Raw genomic sequence first — 17,148 nt, forward strand, 5'->3', positions numbered from 1 at the left:
TCCTCCTTCTTCCTTCCCCTTCTTCTTCTTCCTCCAAAATCTGGGGAAGTTTGTTTTTTTTTATTTCTTCTTCTTCCTCCGACTGCAAACTTTTTTTTTTCTTCCTCCTTCTTCTCCTTCTTCCTTTCCCTTCTTCCTCCTCCTTCTTCTTCTTCTTCCTCAAAAAAAAAAAAAAACTTTCATCTTCTCCCAGATTCGGAGGAAGAAGAAGAACGAAGAAGGGGAAGGAAGAAGGAGATGGAGGAAGAAAGAAAAAAAAAACTGAATCTGGATAGATTCGGAGGAAGAAGAAGAAGAAGAAGAAAGAAAAAAAAAATAACTGAATCTGGGTAAATTCGGAGGAAGAAGAAGAAAAAAAAAAAAAAAAAAAAGCTTCCCTAGATTCGGAGGAAGAAGAAGGAAGAAGGGGAAGAAAGGGAAGGAAGAGCGAAGGAAGGAAGAAGGAAAAGGAGGAAGAAAAAAAAAAAAAAAAGTTGCAGTCGGAGAAAGAATGAAGAAGAAAAGAAAAAAAAAACTCGGATGACACGTGGCGCCCAATCAATGCGCCACGTCACAGTTAACAGAAAACTTAACAGTTTGATTAACAGATGTATGAGACTGTCCCAAAATTTACACTTTAGGTATGAATCTGAGACGAAAAAAAATTAACGTACTAAATGTTGAAAACCACGAAACATGAGGGTAGTAAACAGTTTTTTACCCTAAAATTTAATACAATTCATTTCCAATCCTTCGATCAGACAAATTTCTTGCTCTTTCTACTTTGTCAATCTTCTTGTTGCACTCTTCCAAAGATCATTTATCAATGTTTGGACCTGAAAATACATAAAATAAAAAACATAAAAATATTAACTCAGGTTAAATAAAAGAGTTGTTAGTAAGTGAAAGAATAGTTAGTAACATGAAACTGCTAAAACAAGGAATACCATGATTTCCTTTTAATCGATGAAATCTACGTGACTCCTGCTATGCAGATCAGTTGTCATAATCACTTCCAACTTCTTCCTAGTTTCAACACATACTATAGCTGCTGGGTCAAAAGTTCGCTCTGAAATTTTCATCCACGTTAACGGTTAATTCCCAAAATCCTGAGTAAATATAGCATCGCTCTGGGATACATAGGACATGGTATGGGAACTCCCAAGTTGTCTTCAACTCTCCGACACAATCTAAGCAATGTGATCGCATAACATTTTCATATGAACTGAAAATTTAATATTTCAAAGTTACTAAATATATATATGCACATAATATAGTAAAGATGTGTAATTACTAATATTACCTTAAGACATCCAACATGAACGCCATTTTGCCATCATAATCTATTGGAAGAAGTAGAAGCAATGCACTCCTCTTCAAATAAACTTTGCAAATAACTGAAACGCTCAAGATATTTATGTAGAACTTGTTCTCTGGAACGTCTTACCTCACCATGCACGGACATAAAGTTCACACACAAATAGCATCCAGACTTATGATCAATCAAAGAGGCATATGCCAAAGCATCATATGCCTCTTTGATTGATCATAAGTCTGGATGCTATTTGTGTGTGAACTTTATGTCCGTGCATGGTGAGGTAAGATGTTTCAGAGAACCAATGTTGCATAAATACATTGAATTCTTTAGTTATCTGGAAAGTTTATTTTATATGAAAAGTGCATTGCTTTTACTTATAGCAAAAGATTATGATGGTGCAACAAAGTTCATTTGGATGTCTTAGAATAATATAAATACATTACACACATATATTCTACGTTAAGTACATATATATATTTTATTTAGTTTTTCTTTTAATATCAAATTTTCAGTTCATATGGACATGTTATGCAATCACACTGTTTGGATTGTGGCGAAGAGTTACAACTTGGGATTTTCTGTAACATGTCGTGCGTATCCAATATGTAAAGTCAAAGGCGGCAACTTTGGCTTATAATGACTTAGATGAAGGATGACAACAAAACTAGGGCGGTTCTATATTTACATGGGATTTTGGGAATCAATCGCTAACGTGGATTAAAACTTACCCAGAAGCTATTGTATGTATTGAAACTAGGAAGAAGCTAAAAACAATTACGACAACTGACCCGCAAAGCTAGAGTTACGCACATTTCAACAATTGAAGAGAAAACATAGCTTCTAAGTCAGTATCCTTTTTCTTTTGTTTCCATGTCACTACAATTTTTTTCAATTACACTTACAACCCCTCTTTTACTTAACTTGAACTAGTAATTTTGCTTTCATGTATTTGCAGGTCTAAAAACTGGCTAAATGGAATTCGAAAAGAGCAAGAAGAAAACTTATAGATTAGAAGATCAAGACACAGGATTGTATGTCATTATCAATACATAATGATGTCTGGGTTTCTAAAATTTAAGTGAATCAACTTTAAGCTAACCAAATTAGGTTTTAATGGGCCCCTATTTTGGCTGGTCATACCTTGATGTGAGCATTAATCACCGCTTAATTACTTCAAGCATCGACTTTGCACTTTTCACCTTTTTCTTTGAGAAGATCTGATGCGATTAGTTATGCCCCGCCAAGAAGTATTGTCTGCAACTAGTTTCAAACTAGGCCTTAGTATAGCAAAGAAAACAATCTTACAAACTCAACCAACTCTCGTTGGCCTCACTTTTTAAATTTCCTTCAACGAGTTCAACTTTCTAAAGGTAATATAAATGTTACAAACAAATTACACATTGATGCCAATACATTACAATTAGCAACCCATTTTTCAAATTTTTTATCTTTAGAAATAGATCAATACTACTTAAAATCTTGAAAATGACGAGTTTGCAACGAATTTGTCCCTCACCACTTTAGTGTAAATATATCATTGTATTAAAAAAATGATGCAATGCACAAAACTGTTAAACAAAAACTGGAATGCAGTGTCTAACTCGAGTTCAATTCTTTATGAAAAATTTTAGTGAGGTGTTTTATTATTATGCGAGTTATGATAAATTAGGTAAAAAAATAGAGGTCTAAAACAATCTCACAACTTGGGAATTAAAACCAGTGCGTCTTTTCTTTTGAAAAATAAGACATCACTTCCCAAAAGTAACCGATAATGGCATGTGAGCCATGTTAGGGAAGCAGCAAGGCATTTACTACTTTTTCCTGCAAATCACTTCCCAAAAGTAACCGATAATCCCAAAAGTAACAGATATAATACAAGAGTAATCCTGAAACGTTAAATCTCATTATCATTTTACAGAGAGTTTCTAGCCTTTCTTGCTAAAAGCGCTTAATTCACATCAAATTTGAATTTTATGTCTCAAATTCAATAAACAAACGAATGTAAGGCGAACATTGTTATACAAGTATGTGAAATTTTTTATGCAATTGGATTTGGCACTGAAGCGACTTTAACGGTCAAAAGTATGTGAAATTTTTATATGATAACAGTCTTTGAGTAACTATGCTCTATGTGTTGCATTATTGTTAGGTTACGACCCAACATAACAGAATAACAGGATGTATCGTTAGCATATATACGTTGCGTTCACACATGCCGACTTGGTTGATCGAAAGAGAAACAAAAAGGAAACCCAATTTCCCCCAATTTTCCCAGTAGTTGCCTACTATCCAAAGAAACCCAAAAAACCCAGCTGCAACAGATCCCAAAAAAAACCAATTAAACACAGAAAAATTGGGGGAAAATGTTAGAGAATTGGTAAAAATTGGGATTTTTATGCAAACCACCACACATTCATGCAATTCTACACAATACAGTAAACAAGAGAGGGAAAGGACAGAGAGAGACCTCAAGTAACTTGGCTCACTGTAATGAACTGATACCACCACCAGCACTAGAACTACCACCTGCAGAAAGAATACAAGTCATGAACCAAAGATTTCCCACAAAATATTCCAAAATACAAGCTTATGAAACAAAATAAAATCAGATCTACGGCTCTACCAAAACCCCCTTTTCCTTTCACCGGAGCGGAGAAACACAGAAACAAGAAACAAAGATTTCCCACAAAAATACTACAAAATAGAAGCATATGAATGAAAAAGGATCAGCTCTATGGCACTACCTCAAAACCCCATTTTCCTTCCGATGGAGCGGGAAGAGAGGGAGGATCATGGTGAGTTTATCTCAGCCAAAGCCTCTGGATACCAAGAAGAAGGATAAAAAATTAGAAAAAATACAAAATGAAACAAATGAACACTACATATCATATAACCCGATCTAGCATGAACTCAGTTCTACCCAATTAAATACATTTCTGTTCACGAGTCAACCATAGCCGATTGGAACTTGCCTCCTGCTATCTCTCTTCCCTTTTTCACGGGGCAGTCTTCAGTCCTGTGGTCATAAGTAGAAGAACAAATCCTGCAATAATTACCAACAGCTTTTCCTACCCATTCCTCACCAGGATGGCCACCCTCTTTTTGACAACATATGCAAACGAGTTTACCGCCGGGGCCAACTTTTTCACCCTTTGGGACATAGTACCGGTACGGACAAATTGGAACCACATGATCCTCCCTCAAACAGAGTCGACATCTCACGTCATGAACAACAGTTGAAGAGTCTGCACAAGCATTCAAGTTAGTCGAGCATGCTAATCCTAACTTTTGACACCATAAACATGTGACATGCCCAAGTAAATATCAATGACTAAACTGTGTTTCTAATACCGAAAGAGGACTATGTGAGTACTTCAAATAGGGACTGCAAAGGGGTGGATTGGGGCCAGACTAGCTAAACTTCCCCAAAACCCTGTCCTTGCAAGTCCAATCGAATTAAAGATTCCCCATACACAAAATCCGTCAGGTAATGGATCCCCATCAGTTAAAGGTTTTACCTATCATCATCATATCAACAAAAAGTTGTTTTGAATAGTTAATTAAGAACCGTCACACACTAATATTATCTGCATGACCCTTTCAAAGTTGTCAAAAAAGATTTATGAACCAAACTAAATAAACACTAAAGGCATAAATTAAAAATAGAAATAAAAGCTAAATACATAATAACTGTATTTTTTGTTATATAATATCGCCGTCGGCATCACTCTATTGTTCACAAATGGCTCGTTTCCCAGTGGCCTTCTCTGCACGTTCGGTCAATATGAGGAGGAACCCAAAAAACGAATAAAAACTGGGGAGAGTCAGAGACCGATATTGAATCATATACCCAAAACAGGTTTCTTAAAAACAGACCAGAGTCCACAGATTTAATGGGTTAGATTGTCTTGCCTAACTTTAACAGTCATTCCGCTATTTCGATCATCAGTCTCGAGAGATTATGTTATGTAAAAGAGAGACGCGATCATGGTTGCACCATCATCAAATGAATAGCCCAACCTCACCAAAAAGTAAAAGGGAGAAGAAATAGCAGAGAAAAAAATACAAAAAACATACCAAAACGCAGGCATTGCTTAGTCATGTGGTCATTGCTCTTCTTACAAATTCTACAGTAGATGGGAGGCGGGATATATGGTTGGAGACAAAACCATCGACCCGTTTTTGGTTTGTCATCTGTCTGTGCTTCCGCTGTAAAATAATTACACAAACTTAATATCAACATGGATGAATAATATGTACTGTTTCCCATATTTGTACAAAAGAAAAGAAAAAAAACACTCTTCATATTCCTCATAAACTGAAAAATTCAGAGATTGGCACACCCGAATCACAAACAAAAATCGAATAAAATAATAAACCTGACTAGTCTTGTTAATTCGGGGGACATACTGGTGTTCTTCCTTTCTTTGAGGGATGATCTTCGTGCCCTTATCTCACTCAATTCTTTTTTCGCTGTTAAATACACAAAATTTAAAGAAATAATATCTGGGATATAGGCTTGCTTGCAAAATTAATCACAAAACCCTAAAATTAAATCAAAGAAAAAAAAAACATCAAAACCATACCAGTCATTCGAGCATTATAGTTTTCCTCGATAGCAAAATAAACCTTTCCCGGGGGGAAGTCCTCGAATTCATCATCATCGCTATCGTCCCAGTGCCATATGAGCTTCCCCCGCTTGCGCAGCTCGTCTGCGTTCGGTGGTAAGTCCGGGATCGGGCCCTGGAGCGATTCTAGATCTGGACTCAAGAGTTTTTGTTTCTTGCTCTGGCGCTCGGACTCGTTACCGCTCTGGCTCATGGCTGTGTGCGAAAGAGAGAGGAGATTCCGGTGGGGAGCCTGGCCTTGTGAATATAAGGGTTTGTTTTTCCCTTTTTCATTATTATTTTTAATTTCTGTTTTTGGTAAAGGTATAATCGCACACTCAGAAATCGAAGAGGCACCTACTTTTCTAGCCTTGTTAGCACCTGTCACACGCACTCAGTTTTGCAGAAATTATGGGCATTCTGTCGAAGACTTCTGGTGAAGTAGAAAGCACATGAATCTTACTGTTCAATCACCCACTTCCCACACGCAACAATAGCTCATGGGTACCACAGATAACTTTGCCAAAGTTCTCTGCCAAAGTTGAGCACGTGAAGCTTGCAGCTCCCACTACATCGCTCTGACCAAGAAAGGTAAAAAAATAGCAAAGAAACAGCACTAACAAAGTTTAGACACATAAATTTTGAAGGTCTAGCTACCATATTATTACCCACAAGGGTAAAGGAACAGTACCACTGCCGGATAATTGGAAAGTCCCTGTGTCAACCTCTGTGCTTCGTGGCAAGGTAGACTAGCAAACATGCCCAACCTTTACTCACATTCGAGAAAACACTCCCAACAAGATTGCTTGCTCCAAAATCGAAGAGGCACCGTCCTCCGAATCTCGAGAGCCAGACTCCCAACATGACTACTTTCTCAAAAGCGAAGAGAGGGTAAAGGAACAGTACCATTGCTGGATAATTGGAAAGTCCCTGTGTGTCAACCTTTGTGCTTCGTGGCAAGGTAGACTAACAAACATGCCCAACCTTTACTCACATTCGAGACAACACTCCCAACAGGATTGCTTGCTCCAAAATCGAAGAGGCACCGCCCTCCGAATCTCGAAAGCCAGACTCCCAACATGATTACTTCCTCAAAAATCGAAAAGACACTGCTCTCCGAATCTCGAGAGCCAGACCCCCAGCATGATTGCTTTCTCAAAAATCGAAGAGGCATCGTTCTCCGAATCTCGAGAGCCAGATACCACAGACCACTTTTTCAAACTGCTCTGACAGAGTTAAAACATGTGAAACTGGCAGCTCCCACTACCGTGCTATGACCAAGCAGGGTAAAGGAATAGCATTACTACTTGTTGTTAGGGAGATTCCTATATATGTCGACCTCCATCTCCAACGGACAGGCAGGCCTGCAAAAATGCTCAACCCTTCATCATATCTGAGAGGGCACTCCCAACGAAGCCTTTCGAAATATTCAGCTTTCTTTCCCCCCGATAATACCTCTGCAAACAAGCTATACTAGAGCAAGAATATCTCATATCATCAGGGTTAAAAGCAAGAGTATCCCATATCATGTTTTTTTCGTCTTTTCCTTTGGCCTTGTTTTTACCTGCAAGACAAGGAGAAAGAGAGCAATCAGTCAGCACTTGGAATCAAGCTTCCAGCCAGAAACTGACTGCCTGGAACCCCTTACCTGATTACTTATCTGGCATTGCTCTCGAGTACTCATCTTCAACATCTTATGTTTCCAGGGAAGATTCCGCATCTGCTTGAGGAACAGATAGGGCAAGTGCGAAGGATACAAGGAAGCATGTGGAGACAAGCGTAACAGCACACGTGCCGATACATCCATTACTCTGTCAAAAGCAAAAGTATCACATATCAGCAGGGTGGAACGTACTCTAGATTTGATGGACTTGTTTTGACCCTCAAATTCTTCAGTCGGCCTTATACTCTGGAGGAAACCAGAAAACCCTCCAGCTCAGTTCAAGAATAAGCCTGTGGAAAGTTACTTCTTCAAAAGCAAAAGTATCTCATATCATCTCTTCTCATTTTTCTTCTCTTTATCCTTCATGCTGCTGCAAGATGGGGAGAAGGTGAACAATCAGTCGGAGCTCTGATTGCTTACCTTGTCTGTCACCTCTTTCAGCAGACCCCGTAGCTCGGCGACTTGGGGGACTCCTACTACATGGTTTGTATCGCGCTTGACCAAGCCTGAAACTACAAGTAAGCTTCAAGTGAAATTGATACATTACCTTATGCATCTCCACCAGTTAAAGATACCATCCCTGGATGGAGGAAGAGTACTTCCAGAGAAGATGCCACATCTACCTATGAGACAGATAAGGCAAGTCAAGACGACACCACACTCCGATACTTAGAAGTTTCGTGATTACGAGATCATTCTCACACAATATTTCCTAATGTCATTTGTACTAAATCATTCACTTGTACTCACTAAAGGAGAGCTTGAACCTATGTACTTGTGTAAACCCTTCACAATTAATGAGAACTCTTCTATTCCGTGGACGTAGCCAATCTGGGTGAACCACGTACATCTTGTGTTTGCTTTCCTATCTCTATCCATTTATATACTTATCCACACTAATGACCGGAGCAATCTAGCGGAAATCACAAAAAGCGACCGTTTTCGCTACCTAGGATCTATCTTGCAAGAGAACAGAGAATTAGATGGAGATCTCAACCATAGAATACGAGCTGGATGGATGAAGTGTAAGAGTGCATCCGGCGTGTTGTGTGACCGTCGTAGGCCACTGAAGCTCAAGGGAAAATTTTATAGGACGGCAATAAGGCCAGCGATGTTGTATGGCACAGAATGTTGGGCGGTGAAGCATCAACACGTACACAAAATGGGTGTAGCGGAGATGAGGATACTTCGTGGGATGTGTGGGCACACGAGAAAGGATAAGATTGGGAATGAGGATATCCGAGGTAAAGTAGGAGTAGCCGAAATTGTAGGAAAGATGAGAGAAAATCGGCTCCGGTGATTTGGACATGTGCAAAGAAGGCCGACTGACGCTCCGGTTCGAAGATGTGACTACGGGACAGAGGTTCAGGGCCGAAGGGGTAGAGGAAGACCTAGGAAAACTTTGGAAGAGACTCTAAGAAAAGACTTGAGTACTTGGATCTAACGGAGGACATGACACAAAACCGAGCGCAATGGCGTTCTAGGATTCATATAGCCGACCCCACTTAGTGGGAAAATGCTTTGTTGTTGTTGTTGTTGGTAAAGGTATAATCGCATTGGATTTTGAATTTTTTTTTACTAACATGTGAATGTGGTATGTGTACCATTACTCATAAATAATATGTTTTGTTAATGCGATAAGGTTATTATCAAATATAATCACATTGAAAATAAATTTTTTGAAACTATATTTTAGGTCAGATTTGACCTGTGTCAATAAATTTAACGATTAGATATAAATATCTGAACTTGTGTAGAAGCTAATCCAACATTTTGATATGGTTTTCTTATTGTTTTTCATAATCGTTTGACATATTATCTGCTTGTGATATCTTGAAAACAGAGGATGCCCACTACAGTAGCAGTTATTCTAGTTGATGAGGGCACCATATTTGCAGTGGATACTCGGGTTTCTACGAGATTAATGAAACTAAATCTCATTATATCATGATGAGGATATGAGTTTAACTCAAGACTATTTAGTTTGAAGTGTGGGACACGAGGAAATAATCGAAGTTTGTTTGAACATTTGGATAAACATGTGCAAAAGCCTTTTAAAACAGGTAATGCACCTTATAGCTATATATATATATGTATATTATAAGATCATGAGACTTTGAATTAATGTAGGACATAAACCTTATCGTTGAAGGATTCGCAACGAAAACTATGCGATTCATAGATAATACAGGGAGATGTCTTTGAAATTGCCAACTTTTTTGTAGGAAGTGATTCCGATGCGACTCATTCAATAGTCAGGTTTATATTCTACATTAATTCAAAGTCAGATGACATTGTAATATAATATTATATATATATATATATATATAAGGTGCATTTCCTGTTTCAAAAGGTTTCGCACATGTTAATCCAAATATTCAAACATACTTCAATTATTTCCTTGTATCCCACAATTCAAACCAAATGGTCTTTAGTTAAACTCATGACCCTCATCATGATATCCATGAGATTCAGTTTCACTATTCTCGTAGAAACCCCTAGCATCCACTGCAAATATGGCGCCCTCATCAACTAGAATAACTACAACCGTAGTGGGCATCCTCTGTTTTCAAGATAAAAGAATAAAGTAGGTAATTAAAAAATTCCCATCACAAGTAGATAATATGTCAAACAAGATTATGAAAAACAAAGAAAATAAGAAAACCACATCAAAATGTTGGATTAGCTTCCACACAAGTTCAGATATCTGCATACGTGTAACTACATAATGACTTAAACTCCATACTTTGAAGATCAAGGTTTCATTTCACATACTTCATAACAAACCTTTTATCTATATAAGCAAATCCTTTAACAAGAGGAGTTTATGAGTACAATTGAAATTGACATTGAAACGTTCTCATACAGTCAAAGCAATGATAAAAGCAAGCAACTTTTGATTGGAGCTGCAATTTCACAAACATAAACAACATAAGAGTTTTAAATTTGTCCCTACTCCTTCAGACACCACAAGAGCAAAAGACTATCTATCTTACAATTCCCCTCCCACCCCCGACTCAGACGTGTACAAAATCCCCATAACACAGCAACTTTGAGGAAGATAAACAACAACAGGGGAAACAAAAAGGAAATTAAGAAAACCCCACTTTCAAATTAGAAGTAGAAACCCAATTTCCGACAAATCAATCAGTAAACCTTCAATTACAAAATAAAATTCCAAAGAAACCTAAATCCAATCAAACAGAAAAGATAACAAAGAAAAGGAAGATAGTCAACACTCCTTCCTTTTGTGATGTTTAACATACAACAATGTGTTACATGTCTTACAGTCTTATCGTCAAAATGTAAGACATGCCACACTATTCAGACAACCCAAGGAGGACTACAACAGCAAGCAAAAAGAAATATTCAAATAGCATTAAAGGAAATATGCACTGACAAATAAAGAAGACAACCACATCAGCAATCTCAATAAACAACATTTGACAAATATCATGTTCTGTGAAATGCATTTGAATGAACCCTTTGAAACTTTGTACTATATAATCACTTTCAAGAGAATCATAACTAAATTAATTTATCATATTAGCCTTTAAATCTTATACACTTATACAATAATCTCTATTGTCATTCATATTAGCCTTTATCATATTAGCCTTCATAAACCTGCAGCCGCAAAACTTGATCAGGTTCAGAGACATTGCCACCATTGTAAGGGTCACAACTTTCATATTTCTACTTATGTACAAACACATGAAGATATTTCTTATATCAAAACATCAGGTCATGTAGTTTTTTTAGCTGAGGAGTTGTTGTTAGCATATCTAACGGTGAAAGTATATGCTTCAATCATGTAGAATCTCATATTTACATGGTTGTTAGCTTGGTCAACAATGTAATCCTTCTCAAGAACTTCAACTTTCAAGGATTATTGGTATTCTAAAATCATATCGTCGCTCTAGTTGCAGGAGATGCTGGATTCAAACATCACTCTAAACCCCCTAACCACCACTTATTAAACTTAAGAGATACAAGGTGAAGATGCACATGTATGAATATCTAAAAACCACCGATAAAAATAAACTCAATAATCCCAGCTGCAACAGATCTCAAAAACCACCGATAAAAATACAGAAATGACAATCCAACCAACCACCACACTTCATGCAATTCTACACAATACAGAAAACAAGAGAGAGCAAGTTACAGATATATTACCTCAGGTATAATACAACAGATATAATACAACAGTAAGGCATTTTACTACTTTTTCCTGCAAATCTGTAATGTCAGACCACAACCACAGATATAATACAACAGTAATCCTGAAACGTTAAAACTCATTATCATTTTACAGAGAGTTTCTAGCCTTCCTTGCTAAAAGCGCTTAATTCACATCAAATTTGAATTTTATGTCTCAAATTCAATAAACAAACGAATGTAAGGCAAACATTGTTATACGAGTATGTGAAATTTTTTATGCAATTGGATTTGGCACTGAAGCGACTTTAACGGTCATAACAAGTATGTGAAATTTTTATATGATAACAGTTTTAGAGTAACTATGCTCTCTGTGTTGCATTATTCTTAGGTTACGACCCAACATAACAGAATAACAGGATGTATCATTAGCATATATACGTTGCGTTCACACATGCCGACTTGGTTGATCGAAAGAGAAACAAAAAGGAAACCCAATTTCCCCCAATTTTCCCAGTAGTTGCCTACTATCCAAAGAAACCCAAAAAAACCCAGCCGCAACAGATCCCAAAAAAAAACCAATTAAACACAGAAAAATTGGGGGAAAATGTTAGAGAATTGGTAAAAATTGGGATTTTTATGCAAACCACCACACATTCATGCAATTCTGCACAATACAGTAAACAAGAGAGGGAAAGGACAGAGAGAGACCTCAAGTAACTTGGCTCACTGTAATGAACTGATACCACCACCATCACTAGAACTACCACCTGCAGAAAGAATACAAGTCATGAACCAAAGATTTCCCACAAAATATTCCAAAATACAAGCTTATGAAACAAAATAAAATCAGATCTACGGCTCTACCAAAACCCCCTTTTCCTTCCACCGGAGCGGAGAAACACAGAAACAAGAAACAAAGATTTCCCACAAAAATACTACAAAATAGAAGCATATGAATGAAAAGGGATCAGCTCTATGGCACTACCTCAAAACCCCATTTTCCTTCCAATGGAGCGGGAAGAGAGGGAGGATCATGGTGAGTTTATCTCAGCCAAAGCCCTCTGGATACCAAGAAGAAGGATAAAATATTAGAAAAAATACAAAATGAAAAGCATTGGATTTAAGGAAATCAGATATGTTCCCCTACCTCAAAAACTCCATTTTGCTTGCACCGAAGTGAAACACAGAGAGAGAGAGAGAGAGAGAGAGAGAGAGAGTGAGAGTGAGCGGCAAAGAGAGGAAAATGTTTCTAGGGTTTGTCTCAGTCTGCCTTTTGGAGACAAGAATAACATTTATATATAGGGATGAGATAAGGACAAAGATTTTGAAGATATTTTTACACTAGTTTGTAGCTTTTAGATCTTATAATATTCAACGGTTTTGATCAAAAGTTATATAAAAACTTTTAAAATTTTAAACCAAAAATGTGGTAGTAGATGATTGAATTGGGGATGTGATATCCACACATCTCATTTTATTTTTCACACACTTTTTTAATTTTTGGTCGTCGGATCGGATAAATTGAAGAAGATCAATAGACAGAAATTATCAAGGGGTGTGTGAGAAGTAAAATGGGTTGTGTGGATAACACACCCCTTGAGTTATTATCTAAATGTCGATTAACTTTTGTCAGTAGTTATATTAAGCTATTGAAATAACACTTAATTACTTCCTTCTTTTGGTCAACATGGTGAGTAAGATTTTATGTTCATCTACCACTTTATATCAAGAATTGCGATTATTATTTAAAAGAACATTCATTTATTCTATCCCCAACCTTTATAACAAAATTCAAAGCGGGTGATAATGCATTTCAAATATCGAACTGTCAATGATAGTAACTACATTGGAGCAAAATACAATGAGAATTTTTTTTTAATTTACTATTAGTATTTGTAAATGAGAAGGAGAGAGGGAGAGAGAGGGAACGTGGGGGGGGGCAAGTTTTTTTTTGGTTTTTTTTTTTAAATATTGAATGTATTTTAACATCACTTATAGATAAGGCTTCAATAAAAAACAGTAAAATTTGGACCTATAAATTACATTATTGATAAAAAAAAACTAAGTAGTATTTTCACTTTCTTTTAATTGATAAAAAAGATTTCATTAATTAATAAAGATTATTAAGAAAGAAAGTAAATTTAAAATTATTACATTAATTTAATAGAAATATAATTTCAAACCAAAAAACTCAACACATAATGAGAATTGTCCTTAGCCTACGGGGAGACTTGTCTGGTTATAGGACTTGGATTCTCTGCCCTCCCAATTCGGTACCCTCCCCGTCAATATTTTATATTACTATTTATTTTTTGTCTTATTATTTTTATAAAAAAAAACAATATAAAATGTTAGCATGAATTAACCATGATCACACAAAACAGGAGGACACGGAGAGGGGACCGAATTGGGAGGCCATAGAATCCAAGTCCCTGGTTATATACTCAATGAATCATTAGCTGCCAGCTGCCAGTTTACATACTAAATGAATCATTGGCTGCCAGCTGTCAAACCTTATCTGCAATGGTACTTTAGCCCTTGATCACACAGGAAAATAAAATAAAATAAAATAAAAAAGAAAAAGACAAAAGCTTTGCATGTCAAAGTAGTTGGGATTCTGACAGTCACATGTATTGGACCTCACGTACTTTCTCAATACTAACCTTTATTTGCTGAGAAATTCTTAGTTGTGACGAAAATATGAATAATATATTATGTATTTTTATGTAAATAGTAAAAATATTTAATTTTAATTTATTAACTTTTTAACACATATATCACATTATTTATATAAAGACACATAATATACCATCTCGTGTGACAGTTACATTGAAAGAAAATTCCTATTTACTATACTTCCTGCCAAAAACAAACATAAAGCCGAGATGGTCCCCAACAATAAGAGAACCTTTATTCAAGGACGTCGTACTTAAAATATTCCTCCATGAAGAGAATTTTTTTAGAAGTTTTAACGAAAAGTTCGTGTTATTGTTCATTACATTAAAAAATTAAATCTGGTACTATACATTTTACTATTTATTTTGTCCTTATCATTAAAACTCAAAGTTTTCAAACCTTTTTCATTAGTTTTTCTAATTTTTTTTTTCCTTCCTAACTTCTTTCATTAGGCTTTTTTTCTTATGAACGAATATAATTTTTTATTGAGACAATAAAATAAAAAAATAATGTGTAAAAGAAGAGGAGGGAAAGGAAGGGAAGGAGAATAAGAGAAGAAATAATCCTACTCCCTGTAATATATATGGGGCAAGAAAAAATACTTTTGCTCTTCATAGATTATTATACTTAGAAGTACCGACTTAAATATCGCATATTTGGAAAAATTTCTTCATCAATAAAATTTTGTTAAACTACCTGGCATTCTACTATCGTAATACAAATAGAAGAACACATAAAAATATAGGGGTGTGCTATCCACACACCCCAAATTACTTCTCACACACCTCTTGTTAATTTCTATCCGTTGATCTTCTTCAATTCATCCGATCCAACGGTCGAAAATTAGAAGGGTGTGTGAGAAGTAAAATGGGGTGTGTGGATATCACACCCCAAAATATATAGCCAGCTAGGGTTAGCTAGATTAATTGACTTTCAGTTCAGTCGCCAGCTAGCTAGCTTAGGCTATATAATTTCCAAAACAAGAGATCATCTAGGAGCTGCTAATTAAGCCGAAAAATACTGTTACAAATGGAAATAAGAGGCTTTGATTTCGAACATTGATAAGACAAAAGGTTAATTTAACAAGATTTTATTCATAATAAACGATAACTAATTCTCATAACCAAACATAATTAAGCATATGATAAAAATAAGAACATGAACTAAATGTTCATAGATACATAGTATAACCAATACACGTAATTTTTTGCTAATAGTGTTTCATCATAGATACATAGTATAACCAACATACGTGATTCTTTGCTAGTAGTGTTTTACTGTAACGTTGCATTGTGTAACAAAATATGCATTTGGAATGTCCACAAAAACCGTATTACACGTAATAAATCCTCGAACAAATCGAAACTTTCCGGTACCTGAAACAACCGATAATTCTCTATGTTGCTCGAATTGCTTATCAATTCCTTGTATCTGTAGAGTGCTTCCATTGTACTTCTTGTTTGTGAATAAAATTGATAACATATCGTAGGAATTACGTCCATCCAATGACGATACCATAAACATGCCTTGTATCCGGCCAACGGAGGCGGATTTTAGGTCCATGCCCTCCGTTAAAGGGGCATCCTCCGCATAAACAGTGGCAAATTGATTGTAGTTCCAAGTCTTGCCGGGAATACCTGCAAACGCAACATCTGTGATATTTGCACCAGATAAGAAGTCATGAGCGTAGAAAGACAGGTGGGTTTCCTTGAACTCGTGAGTGGCTCGGATCGCTGGAAATGTAGTCATGGCTAGAATAACCATGACGAAAAACATGGATGGAGCGCTGAGCTTTGGTATGAATTTTAACGCCATTAGTGGATGCATGACAGCTAATTGAGCAAACAAGAGAAAAGGTTAATTAGGAAAAATTAGGGAACAATTAAGGTTTTGAAACTGCTTGGTGAGGTTCAGTCATGGGTATGCTTTCAATTTCTTGTTGAACAAAAAGAGTATACAAGATAACTCTAATTATTCCAAGAAGAAGAAAATAAAGCACACTCTAAAGAAAGCTCACAAAAACACTAATTAGCAAAGCTTTTCTTATTTAGCACTTAGCTTTGTTTTTCCTTTGGATGATTTACAAGGCTTGGGGACTTGGGTATTTATAGCAAACCAAATGAAAGCTACTTAATTAAACTAAGATTATTTACTACCACACAAAACACATTAATTGCACCTAATTATTTTTTCCACACAACCATACCTAACATTGCCTAACATTGCTTAACTTTGACATTGACTAACATTGACTAACTTTGCCTAACTTTGACATTGACTAACATTGCCTAACATTGCCTAACTTTGACATTGATTCTCAACATTTATAACATGAAAAATGTTGGTATTCAAAGTTTACTAACTCAATACCAAAAAATGTGGGTGATAAGTTTTCTAACTCTATCACATCTCTCACTTTCACTCTCAATTAAAATTGGACAAAAGAAAGAAAGATGCAGTAAGTTTTGAGAAAAATATTCTGAAGAGTTTACAACTTTTATTTCTAGAATAGGATTACTTCAAACGTACATAACCAAAGACTAATACATGCAAAAACAAAAGAACCCCACAAGTGGCTTTAATAACAATACAAAACAACGACTTTCTAAACCTAGTGTTGAAATCTATCAAAGCAAAACAAATGAATGTGTTCAAAAAAGTCTTCACACCCTTTTAACACTTTGGCCACTTCAGACACACACAAAAGCTATCAAAGAAAATACACGTATAACTGTTGAAAA

General features: G+C 36.1%; 2 protein-coding genes and 1 long non-coding RNA gene across 13 annotated transcripts; all 3 read right to left on the reverse strand.

Moving 5' to 3' along the window:
* Positions 1-556: 556 nt before the first annotated feature.
* Positions 557-9,289, reverse strand: LOC139187503 (uncharacterized). Of its 11 annotated transcripts, XR_011571419.1 has the most exons (10): positions 9,113-9,289; positions 5,884-6,228; positions 5,708-5,770; positions 5,375-5,506; positions 4,270-4,542; positions 4,042-4,116; positions 3,765-3,823; positions 2,438-2,557; positions 927-1,048; positions 781-815 (listed from the first exon to the last, which is right to left on the reverse strand). XR_011571419.1 is itself a non-coding variant. In XM_070805352.1 (7 exons), exons 1-6 carry the CDS (start codon positions 9,150-9,152, stop codon positions 4,088-4,090), a joined length of 882 nt encoding a protein of 293 aa, XP_070661453.1. In that variant the 5' UTR covers positions 9,153-9,288; the 3' UTR covers positions 3,409-3,823; positions 4,042-4,087. The 11 variants fall into 11 exon arrangements, 1 of the variants encoding a protein (XP_070661453.1); XR_011571418.1 differs by lacking the exon at positions 927-1,048 and having other exon boundaries at positions 557-815; XR_011571411.1 differs by lacking the exon at positions 927-1,048 and having other exon boundaries at positions 557-815; positions 2,438-2,551; positions 4,230-4,542.
* A 2,790-nt stretch (positions 9,290-12,079) lies between these two features.
* Positions 12,080-12,999, reverse strand: LOC103409331 (uncharacterized). Its single transcript, XR_003775950.2, has 3 exons — positions 12,879-12,999; positions 12,717-12,792; positions 12,080-12,498 (listed from the first exon to the last, which is right to left on the reverse strand). It is a non-coding gene; the product is annotated as an uncharacterized lncRNA (long non-coding RNA).
* A 2,671-nt stretch (positions 13,000-15,670) lies between these two features.
* LOC114827089 (dirigent protein 11-like) lies at positions 15,671-16,222 on the reverse strand. Its single transcript, XM_029108712.2, has one exon. It carries the CDS (start codon positions 16,220-16,222, stop codon positions 15,671-15,673), a length of 552 nt encoding a protein of 183 aa, XP_028964545.2.
* Between the last annotated feature and the right edge of the window lie 926 nt (positions 16,223-17,148).

Source organism: Malus domestica, chromosome 09 (genome assembly GCF_042453785.1).
Source record: "Malus domestica chromosome 09, GDT2T_hap1".
Lineage (NCBI taxonomy): Eukaryota > Viridiplantae > Streptophyta > Magnoliopsida > Rosales > Rosaceae > Malus > Malus domestica.

Bases quoted from the DNA above. Each gene is read 5' to 3' on its own strand.
- LOC139187503 (XM_070805352.1), bottom strand. From the start codon at position 9,152: ATGTTAGTAAAAAAAAATTCAAAATCCAATGCGATTATAC. The intron at 6,229-9,112 runs CTTTACCAACAA...GTGCGATTATAC, and splicing joins AAAATCCAATGCGATTATAC to CTTTACCAAAAACAGAAATT. The intron at 5,507-5,707 runs GTATGTCCCCCG...ATTATTTTACAG, and splicing joins CAAAGAAAGGAAGAACACCA to CGGAAGCACAGACAGATGAC.
- LOC114827089 (XM_029108712.2), bottom strand. From the start codon at position 16,222: ATGGCGTTAAAATTCATACCAAAGCTCAGCGCTCCATCCATGTTTTTC.